This window comes from Diabrotica undecimpunctata, chromosome 8 (assembly GCF_040954645.1).
Source record: "Diabrotica undecimpunctata isolate CICGRU chromosome 8, icDiaUnde3, whole genome shotgun sequence".
In the NCBI taxonomy this organism is placed as follows: Eukaryota; Metazoa; Arthropoda; class Insecta; order Coleoptera; family Chrysomelidae; genus Diabrotica; species Diabrotica undecimpunctata.
The window spans coordinates 106,240,968-106,255,128 of NC_092810.1; the positions used below are offsets into that span (position 1 = coordinate 106,240,968).

Genomic DNA, 14,161 nt, shown 5'->3' on the forward strand with positions numbered 1-14,161 from the left:
CACACACACACACACACACACAAACACACACACAGTGATCAACCCTGCCCCTAGGAACATGTATATACCATTGTAAAGTGGGATCCAGATGTCCGAAGATCAAACCGGTCACACTTCGTTATTGAAGTGGTACCTATCTGACCCCCAGGCTTTTCCTCCACCCCTCATCAACGTGTGACTTACGTGAGGAGGTTTATGATCTGAAAGTTACTTTGGGTGCCCTGGGTAATGGAACACCCTCTGTTTTTACTTAGGTGGTTAAGCCACCTAACTGTAGGGGTAGAACACATATCGGCTTTTCTCCCTATTTACTTTACTGACTCTATAGAAGTTACTCTACCATGACTTCGGGACTTGAGTCCCTAAAAAAGAAAAAGTGTGTGTTCCGAACAGAGAGCCGCCAGCCTGAGCTGGCGATTCTTTATCCGAAAAAGAGTGTGCTCGTCCACTCAGTCGCCGATTTGACAAAATAAATTTTGTTCTCCTCGCCGGCTGGTTGTTCGAGAAGAGTCCGGCCACCGAGCCCATGTATGCCGCACACGACCTCAGTGCTTGAATTTCGCGAATAGATCATCACTTAATCTGCCTGAGGGGCCGCTGTTGCGGTATATAAAAGTAACTTGCAACTTCTTCATAATTTTTGTCGGGTTTTTCCACCGCTTTGCTGGCCGAAGGCTGTGGTTCCTTTTTCTTTTTCTGTTGTTCTTTTCTTTTCTCCTGTCTGTTCTTGATGGTTTTATCCATCTCCGCTTCTTTGCGTTTTTTATCAGCTGTATTTGTTTCTCCGCTACGCTTTGGTTTGGAACGTCTTCTTTAACCTTTTCAAGTTTGGCAGTCTTTTTAGCAGTGTATTGTACTGTATGCCATCCGGATGCATCATCAGTTTCCATATTGTCGGTTTTCTCTGTTATGATAGGTATAACTTGAATTTTTTTGTTTTGTTATTCTTTTCTGACTTCGAATTCGTTTTTTTTTTCAGAATTTCAGTCGTTTTTTTCGCCTCCTTTTTAGTCGGTTCTGGGAAGTTTTCTATTTCTTTTTGTGGCTTAGCTGTGTTCCTTTGCCTGGTCAATTCGTCTATTAGGTCCAAGATTTTGTCTGTCAATTTTTTGACTTCCTTGTCCTTCTCTTGGACATGGATACAAGGTATGATATATATTGTTTCAAAATCGGTTCACAGTGTCATTACCTACTGTTATTTGTTATTGTTAATTTAGTATTGTTTTAGTTAAAACATATTTTAAAGAATAGAACTGTCTTTAGGGATATCAGCGAAATTAAAAAAACAAACGGTCCACAAAATATAAGAATTTAACAGGATTTTGATATATATCCACCCTTGTACCTTATCCTTCCTACAGGGTCTCTCAAACATAACACAAGAAAAACACTCCTTTTCTTCTACCTGGTATAAGCCTAAAAAAAAGGTAATGTAATGTAAAGTAAACCTAATAATGTAAAGACCAAAGCAAAGATCTAAAATAATAAAAAAATTGTTAATCCGTTCACGAGAAAATGAAGTATCGAAATAAATATAATTTTTGGTGGTGCAAAACTTTTGCGGTTAAGTTTATATTACCTATGTAAATATCTATATAGATTGTATATTTGAGAATAAGACTTACCTGCAAATAAAAAGGACACCGTTCTAGACGTTATTCCACAACCACATGGAGCTCCACATAACAGAAGTCCCCATACAAAAAATATTGATGAGGCAATTACTGAAAAAAAAAAAATAATAATAATTTGTAATAGTGTATTGTTATGAGTCACAACGCTCTAATTACGACCTTGGCGTAAGAGTAATTCTAGAATCCGAATTAACCACATTGTCAACAAAGTTCTCATAATTCTCTATCTGTATTTTTCTAGAACCTTGTGTTAAACTGCTGATTCGACATTCAAAAATGAAATTGAAAATCTACAACAGGATGTTCTTGTGTATAAACTGCTCGACTCTTTTGAATAGATAGTAATTAGAAGTGTTTGTGTAAGTGATACTCATGTTATTGTAGACGATAATAATTATTGTACATTTATTAATGAGATATTTGTTATTTAGTGAGATCTTTTTGTAGTTAATTGAATTAAATAAACTACACACATCTGTAATAGATTTTGCAGTTATACTCTTTTCGATATTGTTAGCAGTTTTGTTTAATGCTACTTCACATTCTACACCTAAATATTCTAAAGTTTTCTGATTATTATGTTGGGTCAAGTTGTGTTTAAATCCTTTCTCTAAAAGTTGTATCTCGCTATTACTAAATTTAGTATCTGTTAAATTTATAAAAATCCCAATATTCATTATACAAGAAGTTTTTCGAACCATAATTTTTTCAATAGATTTATTGAAATGTGTGAAGTGAAACCAAAAATTCCTGTTACAAAAAAAATAAAACAGCCATTTTAATTAAAAATAAACCAATAGAAAACAACATAGTGTTTACAAAAGCAGACAAAGGTAACACTACTATTGCTGTAGATAAAATAGAATATAATAACAAAACAATAGAATTTTTAAATAATCAAAACATTGAAACGTTACACAAAGATCCAACAGAAAAGTATCAAAAACAAATTAAGCGTTTATTTAAACTCTTAAGACGAAACTCTTAAAATACAAAGTGTTTGTAATTTATAAAAGCGTGTTGGAAAAAGTCTGCTGATAGATGGAATATTAAACTATACGTTGACAAAATTAAAACGTTTTTATTTTAACAAAAATTTCTAAATATAATCTCTTTAGGTAGGTTCTACTTGTTGTCATTGACACTAGTGTCAATAACAGGTAGTGCTATCACTTTACACATAAAAATATACAATATAGATATCAAGAGTTTATTTATAAATGTGCTATTAGATAAGTCTTTTTATAGAACCAAAACCTAATTAGAGAATGATTATAGACAACTAGATCAAGACTAAATATCAAATATAATGAAGTAACTGACATTATGTACTGATAATACAATACCTATTTTTAAGTAAATAATGAATTCTATAAACAAAATTTTGGTCTAGCAATGGGCTCTAATTCTCCATTATTAGCCGATGAGAACCAAAGAGATAATTTTCGGGCCCCAAAAATTACCAGCCCTAGACACGGGCCTAGGTTGCCTAGGCTTTAGTTCCTGGTCCTGAAATATCAAGTTTCTAAGATACAAAAATTTGAGGTTAGACTTTTTGATATGACGGAGATCTTACATGACGTGTAACATAGAATGAATCGAGGCGCGGGCGAAGGCACCCGATTTATGGGACGAGTCGGTTTATTGAAGTGCCGGAGTAGTAGTTAGATTTCACTGTAATTCAATGACTCTGTATGCTTATAAAAATAACACACTGCAAATGATGAGTTTTTGCCATACCAATGCGCCTTAAATATTAAGATATAAATAAACATAAAAAGTATTTATTTGATGGATATTTAGAATGTACGTGTCCGTAAGTCCATTATATGAAATATTAATGTAATTAAAAATTCATGAAATATCAACAGATAGTAAATATTTTAGTTACAAAATTTTTATTTTTGTTGCACTAGATATTACTAATGATCATCCGTAATATCGTAATATATTAAACAAGTTTTGCAAAGCATTTAGTTAATTAATAATAATTGCTCTTTATTTATTTATCAAACAATTTATTTTATTTAAAAATGCTTTTTGACTAGTTGCATACTCTTGTTTGTTTTAATTAATCATGTTTTTATTATTTTTGTGATTAAACAATAATTGCACTAAAGGCACCCGGCAATATATCAATAAATATTTAATTTTAAATATGAAAATAGTTATTGCCTAAAAATAAATTAAATTTAAAAAATAAATTATTAAAAACCACTTACTGTAGTTATGTATAACTCTTTATGTATAGGTGACGTGGATGTGTAAAAAAATTAAGTAAAATGGAATAGTTTGTCTCAACTTAGAATTATCAATATTTAAGAAAATAAAATAAACGTTTTCTATTGACACTAAACTAAGATGGGGATAGGCAGTCACAGAATTATTACATCTCTCTAGAAAATTACTACTTTTATTGGGAATAAGCCACAATTAAGTTTAAAATAAGTTCATTTTGACGTTTCGATTTTCACTTCGGAAACTTAATTAACCACTTAATTTTATCTCACTCATTACTTTAAAATTTAAAATAATATTGCCAATATTGCTGAGTTTCATTCCTACGACGACTTTACTTACTTTACGATTTCGTTTACACTACAGAAACTCTTAAACATTCTTAGAACTTGCAAAAATTCAGCTGCAGATCCTGACAACATTCTCTTAGATTCTTCAAAAACCCCATATCTTCCCTTAAGTAACTTTTTATATTATATAACATAATATAGACAATACAATCAGAAATTTCCAATATTATGAAGGAAATCAATAGGTGTACCAATCAAGAAACAGGAAAAATTCCCGAATAATTCAAATTCTTATCGTCCTATTTTACTAGCAAGCACCTTGTGTAAGCTGCTAGAAAAATTAAGAAAAAAAGGACTTACGTAGTATCTAGAACAATACGTTTTAAATAAACATGAACATTTTAGATTCAGCTCAATCCAGATTGAGTGAATCCAGAATGTTACAAATAAAAATCACAACCGCCTTTCAAAATAAGCAGGATTTAATAGCAACATCATTTGATATCGAGAGCGCGTTTGACACTCTGCTGCGTTCTACTGTAATGACAAAATTAAAAGAATACACTATTACGGGAAATACAATATATTTTATCAAACAGTTTCTCTCTAATACCCGCTTCAAAGTATTAGTTAACGGAATAGATTCCTTAATACGTTTAGGAAAATGGTGTACCCCAAGGTTAAGTTCTAAGTTCCACCTTATTATCTATGATATTTGCAAGAATATTCACAACCCAGTGAAGTACAACTATGTTGAGGATTTGATTTAATATTGCCGCCGTAATGATACGTTCACAACTACAAACTTAATGCAAAAATCAGTAAATGAACAGACTTCATGGTCTATAAGTTTTGGTATTAATTTCTCCACCGAAAAGTCAAAAGTTTCGAGAGCTCTTGTGGCATCTTAAAGCAATTGCTATTTTAATGGAATTCAAGTTTAAAATAAGTTTATTGACGTTTTAATTTTCACTTCGGAAATCCTTCTCAAAATACAAAACATAAATAAATTAATCAAATTTTTTACTTACTTGATGAAAAATTCTTCTAACAATTTAATTTTATCTGACTTCATATTGACAATTCAGACGTATGTTATGCCTTTTAAAATGGATAACTTTAAAATGTTATTGCCAATATTGCTAAGTTACATTTCTGATACGACTTTATTGTAAGATAGTTCATTCGATTAAATAAAATCAACTTTAATCTGAAGTAATAGTAAATCATCAGGAAAACCAGAAAAAAAACCTCAATACTATTTATCATTTTAAGTATTTGGTCTTACATTTAGTTTATTCTCAGTAAACACCAAACTCTAATTTTATATGTATGTTATATAAAATCATAAATGATGTATCTTTGATATGTTATTGACTTACTAATAGTGGTATTTTTTTATTGACTTGCATTCTGCCGAGGAATTTGAGACGTATTTGGTATCATTTAGCATAATAGGGATGTTCACTAATTTTTAAATATTGTTAAATTCAATAGGTTATAACATATATAAAAACATAGCAAACATAAAATTGTTTAAAAATATATATTTCTTAAGATAAATCAATTCTTAATTTCAATTCTGATGGAGGCTAGAAAAACGGCTCCTCGCAGCGAGGCTACGGTGTGTGACGTCAGCAGTCGTATCGATAACTTGTTGTGTATACGTATTTACGAAGTGTGATCAGTTCTTTAAGTATTTAATCACTGATAATGAAGCCAAATAAGTGGTGTTTTGTTCCTGGAATAGAGCACTAGGTCCTAAACCATTTTCTGATAAAGAAAGTGACCTTTAAAAGAACACTAAGTCAATTTTTTACTTAAAGGGATAAAACACCATGTGGACTTAATGTTTTGTCCCTCTACGCATGTGAATTACCGCCGCGCATATCTTTATGATGAGAGGTAGACTGTTAGTGATCTAATAATAATACTTTTGCCATTTATGGTGTGTTTACAGTGGTTTGTTACTAATAATAAGAACAATGAACCATAATTCTCGTAGGAGAAAGATTCTTGAAGTGCCCACTAAAAAGTTCTGCGAATTCTTCTACTGCATTTACAGGTAAGCTACCTTTTTGATCATTATTTTTAAATTATTAAAAAAACATAACCTCAAAAGGGTAATGTAGTGATTTGATACCAACCTTAGACTAGCAATATTATTAAATCTTTTACAACCAATATTATACGCCTTGTTTAATTTTAGAATCAAATAATACACCAAGCAATGATGTTTTAAATGAAGAGCATATTATTAGAGATGCCTTGAGTTTTGATAACGAAGATTAGTCTGATATAGACAAAAGTTCTGATAAACTATTCATATTGAAAAAGAAATAAGATCTGCATTACTAAAATGGGCAGATACCATAATTCCTGACAGTAACATAGAAGAAATCATACTACGGTCTTACAAATGTTACGGCAAGAATAAAAATGTTAGCAATAATACTTGTTTAAAAAAGTAAAAAATATCATCCAGAAGTTTCTACTAAATAGTAATACCCACATGGAGGCGGACACTGTCCATGCGCTGATCGAGCGAAAGAGAAAAAACTTAACATTTCCATTTTGCACGCCCTGGGACTGGCAGCAATTATTAGTCAGACAAACCTCAATGAAATATACCGTACATACTATGGAACTAAAAGATTTTAAAAATTTAAGGTCTTTGTATGATGTCAAAACATCTTAAAATCCGCCTTTGATTAATAGAAAAGAGACATTAACAAACAACACGTTCTTCTGTCAAACTGTGTTTAACTGCAAGTTAAACAAAACAGCATTGGAACTCTGTTTTTAAAAAGTAATTTTCATGACGAAAATCAGGAGATTGACCTTGTTAGGTTTCGAAAGCGACACCTTACATTGCCAAAAGATTTGCAACTGGTATCACACAGTCCAATACTTATATCACAACAAAAGTATAACGATCTATTGACATTACTGTCAAATGTTCCTACATGTTGCCATGATTTTTATCATAACTTAAAGCATCCCTACTAGTAATACTAATAGTGACTATCCAGAAGGAGACTTACTTGAGGATGACTAAGTGGTTTATACCTAAAATGCCATTTTTACATACATATTTGTATTTGTAAAGAAAAATTGTATGGTTAAATAAATTTTGTCAGTAAAAGTCAAATAGGATTGTAGTTGTTATTGAATATCCCATACTAAGTCTTACAGTACAATAACTTTATTAGATGGATACAACACCATGTCCGTTAAAAGTGTTAAAAAACACAGGAACAAATTTGTTTTTAATTATAACAAATGTATTATGTAAATAACAATAAACAGAATGTTCTAGTAAAATATTGTTTCGATATCTCAATAAATAGCTGCAGCAATAATATTTTTTGGTGAAAAAAGTTTAAAACTGCTCTCCTGTAAAGTTTTAAAAATGAACATAGTGTTGATTCCTTTCGAGGTACAGATATTTGCATTTATTTTTTTTCTAACTTGCATAATAACTGCCTTTTCTAGTTTTTCCCTCTCTTTGTAGCAAACACCACTTATTTGGCTTCATTATCACTGTATAAATACTTAAAGAACTGGTTACACTTCGTAAATACGTATACACAACAAGTTGTCGATACGACTGCTGACGTCGCACACCGTAGCCTCGCTGCGAGGAGCCGTTTTTCTAGCCTCCATCAAAATTAAAATTAAGAATTGATTTATCGTAAAAAATACATATTTTTAAACAATTTCATGTTTACTATATTTTTATATAGTTTATAATCTATTGCCATCCGTTTCTTTCAGGACTACACTTGAATTATTCCATTAAACCCTATGCTAGTTTTTTCATGCGTGTTTATGTATTTTAGATCTACCAAATTCTCTACTTTAAATATAATATTGATGTTTACTTATTCTACCATTATTATTTAATGGTCTTGATGTTTCACTAAAATAAGAATTATCGGATTCACACGGTATTTTATAAATACAATTCTTTTTTCTTTTTTGTTTATTGTTCTCGATGTATTTGTTAATTTAAATGTTGTTAAAATGTTGAATTTTTTCCTATCGTTTAAAGTTTTTCTGAAAATCCTTTTAGGTATGGTAGAGGAGATCCTTGTACTTTAAGACCTCTTGTACTTTGAAACGTTCGGACTTTTACAGCATACTAGCGGTTCAGGTGCATTAACTAATTATAACGTTCCTATGCGCTCACAGAGGGCAGAACACGTAATATGAAGCAGATCGGTCTAAAAACTCGACAGGTAAATTTGTTTGTTTGTGGCGTGACCATTGTTGTATTTTCGTATCCTCTGCCATCGAATAAAATAACTGTAAGTATATTAATATTCTTATATTTTGTCTATGTTTACACAAATATAGAAGTTCTAAGCAATATATTTTCTTAGTTTTTGTAATTATCTTAAACATGTGATTATAGTGTACTTTGAAACGTCGTCTGAATTGTACTTTTGACCATGTTCCAAAGTACACGGACGTGGAGGTTGTATGGACTGTAGACGGTTATAAAAATTTAAACGCTTATTTTTTGGCTTACAGATGTCGAGAAGCAAAACAGACGTTAAAAGAATAAAAACTGTAGCCAAGAACGTCGAATATGCTGCTAATGCTGTATTGCAAAAACAGCTCAGTCTAAGACCTAAGCAACCTTACGCAGACATCTCAAGAAATACAGAGAATCTGGACAAGAATATAGTGCATCACAAGACGTTAAGTTAGTCTTTACGAAACAGCAAGAGGAAGAGCAACTAAAGTATGTTACCATTTGTGCCAAGATGCATTACGGCCTCTCAACTATCGAATTAATAAAGTTAGCATATAATTACGCACGTGCAAATAATATAGATTGTCCATCTGCCTGGGATACAAACCAAAAAGCAGGAAAGGAGTGGTACAGGTAAAAAAGTTTTGCATTTTTTAGGTCATAAGGGTAAATAATTTTTTTTACAGGTTCTATCTGCGGAGACATCCGTCTGTATCATTATGTAAATCACAAGCAACAAGTTTAGCCAGATCAACAGCATTTAATAAAACAAATGTTAATTTATTTTTTGATAAACTGGAAGAACTTATGGTAAGATACACATTTAGTCCGGATAGAATTTATAATTTAGACGAAACCGGACTTACCACGGTGCATACCCCGGTTCGTGTTATTGCAACGAAAGGAGTAAAACAAGTCGGCAGCATCACATCGGCTGAAAGAGATGTAAGTGTGACTCTAATTTGTTGTATCAATGTTATTGATAATTGTGTACCCCCTTTATTCGTATTTCCGCGTGGGTTTTTTAAGGAACACATGCTGAAAGGGTCTCCAATAGGTAGTGTTGGGAGCGCGAATGCCAGTGGATGGTCTAACTGGACAATCATGAGAGTCACATTTCAGTGGAAGCTTTAAATTTAGAAAAATCATCGGGAGTCGTCTTGCTTACCTTTCCACCCCACACCAGTCACAAGCTACAACCGTTAGATAGGTCGGTTTTCGGGCCTATAAAGAAATATTATAATACAGCTTGTTCCAACTGGCTAATTGCAAATCCTGCAATAACGATGACAAAATAAAAGTCCTAAACAAATTCACCCGTTTCCCAAGGCAGCTGCGAGGAAATTTACGAATAAAGGAGGTAAGAAACTAGGGCGCTGTAGAATAGTTACAGATACCCTAGAGAAGATTAAAATGATGGCGCTCCTTAAAACCACAAAGAATTTTGTTTCAAAAAAACAAAAAGCAACCAAAAAGGTTCTTGATAGTAGTTCTGATGAAGATGTAAGAAAAGAAAGCGAAATAACGTGCGACGACTCACTAGATGACGTGGATTTTGCTAATGCAGAAGAGGAAGATAAAGATTTTCTTGAGTCTGGCAACAGGCCCTGCGTGGGAGATTTTATTTTAGCACAAATTGCAACAAAAAAGACCAAACGATATTTTGTTGCTAATGTCGCTGGAGTGAATGATGATGGGTTATATTATGGGTTATATTATTAGAGTTATATACCTAAAAAAGTAACTTTGCCGCCAAATTCGAAAATATCACTGTCTATGACTTGCCTGACGAAGATATGGTGATGAAACTAGGAGCCCCTTCAGTAGTGGTGGCACTGCCAGAAAAAATGCTGAGATGACATTTTCTATTGATTTATCGGCATTTAACGTCCAATAAATAAGCGTTTCAAAGTACAGATACTTATGTTCCAAAGTACCAACCTCGGTGTGTACTTTGAGACCTTTAGAATATGGTGAATTTTTCTGTATTCATAAGCATATTTGCCATTAGAATTAATATTTTATTTTTTTATTTGTTTACTTAAAGATACTCTATTTCAAAAAAATCTCAGTTCGAAATAAAATTTAAAAACTACTGAAACCTGCTTTTATTTAAAAACCGTTCCAAAGTACAAGGATCTCCTATTGTTATTTTCCTCGTATTATTTCTTTTGGATGCCATACGATCTCGTTGTAAGTTTTTCTGTTTATTTAGGTCGATTGTAAAAAATTCCTTAGTTATTGTTTTATTTACAAACAAATGTTTATTATTAACAAATGTTTCTCCTTTAGAACGAATTTTCGTTAGAACAAGTAATTTAAGAAGTTTTAAAGATTCTTTATGGACTGCACCCATGGAAGATTTTTAATGGGCCATTTAACCCAGCATAAATCACATATAAAATCAATACTACAATATGTAATAACAAGTTAAGAAGCTATGCGGTCAATTTTTATCAGTACATCTGAGTACACAGGTAAGGTAAAACCATTGAAGCGGGGCATTTGGACCAAACTTATTTGTACGCATTTATAACTTGGGTAGGTAATACAAAAATAAAATCCTGCGACCTAATCCTGTACAAAAATATTAGTAGGTCCAGGAGCAGGAAAAATTTTGATTTTCGGAAAATTTTGGCTGCCAGAGTAAGTATAAGCTTATGTTTAAGTTTGTGGGGTAGCCGCCATTGTCTCCCGGCCATCAGTGCCGGAAGAAGCAATGCAAGTGGTTTTCGTGCTATATCTCGTAAACTAGCAATCCTATAAAAAAATTATATTTGATATTATTTGTATTTGATATTTTACACTTTAAAGTGTATATTTCAGTAATATAATATTCACTATAAACTGTAAATTTCACTTTAAAGTGAACTAAGTGTCTAAGTTCGGATTGCGCCACCCAAAAGTTGATAGGAAAAGAATTAATTATTTAAACCAATGTGATAGTATGTTCCTTTGAAAGGTTTGGACAAATGATGCAGTTATGCAATTTAGTCTCAAATAAACATCATATGCAATTATTAAATGTATTTTACAGTGGATATATTAGCTGGTTGAAAAGGTATTTCATGATTTATTTTCTGGAATCTAGTTTTTATTATTGCATTCATATTATTAGTTAAACTCTAACTGTTAAACGTAAAAAATATACTTACGAATTTTTAATTAAAAAAAATTAATTAAAAGTTAATTATTGAAAAAAGTAGAAAGTAAAAAGTACTACCTATCTACACAAAAAGTGATTACTCAAAAACTGACCCATTATTATTATAGACCCATAAGCATTGTTTCTACTTATGGCAAAGTGATTGAAAAGGTTATTAAATAACAATTTTATTCCTATTTTGAGTCAAATAAGTACTTTAGTAACTCACAATATGGATTCAGAAGTACTCGTTCGACTATGAACGCAGTATTTAATATGGTGAACGAGCAATTGAACGCGGTTTGAATGCGGCAATCACATAGCAATTTCTCTTGCGACTTTTCGAAGGCCTTTGACTGCATTTCACACGATATTTTGCTTCACTAATTAAATTACTATGGAATCAGAGGTATCCCTCTTAAACTTGTAACTTATTATGTATGTGGCAGACACCAGGCGGTAGTGTCTAAAGGTCAACTTTCCGATTTTCTATCCGTAAAATATGGAGTCCCACAAGGTTTGGTCTTAGGATCTCTTTTGTTTATTATTTATGTCAACGATTGGCCTAAATTCATATCTTAGTACAAATCCGTACAATTTGCGGGTGATACGACATACATTGTATCAGGAAAATATAATGATGATTTAAAAATGTCTTAACTATTAGGAAGTTTCTACTTAATATTATAGCGAATAATATATGATAAAACGAAAACTTTGGTTATATCTGCAAGTAATTTACAGAATGATCCAGATAATAAAGAGACTGTTAAAATATTGGAAATAACCATCGATAATAGACTGAACTGGTCGGCTCATATCTCACAACTAAGGAAAAAGCTCAAGTCCATTATTTATTATTCGTCGACTAGCAAGACTTGTCAACTTTGAAACATTAAAAATTACATATTTTTCTTTATTCTACTCCCACCTAAACTAAGGATTATTCATATGGGGCAATTCAACAAATGCACCTCAAATTTTTAAAATGCAAAAGAAAGCTATCAGGATTTTAGCATGGTTAGTTATTTTAGTAGTTCTTTATCAATTCAAAATTAAGGCGCGACCTACTCTGTTTATATTTCAAGTTCTTACTGAAATTCACAGAAAATGGGCCCATTTAATAAAACAGTCTAATGTTCACGTCAAAAATACGCGAAACTGTCACTACTTACGAACAAATCGCTGCAGATTAATCGCTACGTCTTTCAGATAAAAATTGCCTTAATTATAACTATTACATTTTAACAAAAAGTATTAAACAGCTCTCTGTAAAAGTTTCAAAAAAGTTAATAAATTTTTTTTTCTGAAACATTGCCTTTACTGTTTAGAAGAATATATGACTCATTGCAGAACATCCACTAACATCCAATAACTGCTTACCATGACTTTGCCATAAATCTTTTTCTGTTTAATAATAATATGTCCCCTTTTATATACTACGCATTTTTTTAACCTGCTACAAACAATATTTGTATTTGTTAAGGTTAAATAAATAAACTCTAAACTCCCTATATATATATATATATATATATATATATATATATATATATATATATATATATATATAATATATATATATATATTTATATATATATATATATATTTATATATATATATATATATATATATTTATATATATATACATATATATATGTATATATATATATGTATATATATATATATATATATATATATATATATATATATATATATATATATATATATATTACGTTAAATAAAATTAGTATTTAAGTATTTATTGGCTTTAGGTTCAACAAGTAATATTAAATTTGGACCTAGATTTTATTTTGCCATTGAAATCAACGTTTTCAGCAGGTAACCCTTGCCTTTGTCAAGATTCTAAAATGTACAAGATTGAGAACAAAAAGTTATTGCAAAATATATAAAAATTCACCACGTCAAGTGAGGCACTGACATTAATGAATTGACAGAGAGAAGAAATTGATATCTAATATCTGATTGTTTATTAATGACAGTAAACACTATGTACTCTGATCAAGACCCTATTAAATTTATATCTTCTTCTTCTTCTTCCTCTTTATAAGCAATTCTGCTTGTTCATTGGCGGATTAATACCTCTATGGAAGGTTGTTACTGCATCTTTTCCACGTTCGTCCGATACTTCGTTTGCTGATTGGTGACTTATCTCTTGCCATTTTGATGGCAACATGGGTCTCCTTTATTCTGTATATGTGGTTATTCCATTTTTTTTCTATTTTGTGTCAATTTATTTATACATTGTATATTACATTTTCTTACAATTTTCTTTCGATCTCTCAGTCTATTTCCTGTAATTCTTCTCAGAACTCTCATCTCTGCCGTTTTCAGTAGCCTTTGCGTTGTGGCTGTGTCGGGTCTTGTTTCTGAGGCATATGTCATTATTGGTCTTACACTGGCTTTATAAATTCTTGCCTTCATCTCAGTGTTAATGAGATGTTTGTTTCTCCATATAGTTTTATTAAGCATCCTGACAGTCTATTTTCTTTTTGTACTAGATCTCTTACTTCTTTGTTCAGGTCTCCATAGCTGGACAGTGTCATGCTTAGGTATTTTATTTTAATTCTTGTTT

General features: G+C 31.3%; 1 protein-coding gene across 1 annotated transcript in view; it reads right to left on the reverse strand.

Moving 5' to 3' along the window:
• prom (prominin) overlaps positions 1–14,161 on the reverse strand; it is a 614,595-nt gene that overhangs the window by 262,372 nt on the left and 338,062 nt on the right. The window contains exon 11 of the mRNA XM_072540698.1: positions 1,626–1,724. Within this exon, the coding sequence (XP_072396799.1) occupies positions 1,626–1,724 (99 nt within the window). The remainder of the gene's footprint in view (positions 1–1,625; positions 1,725–14,161) is intronic.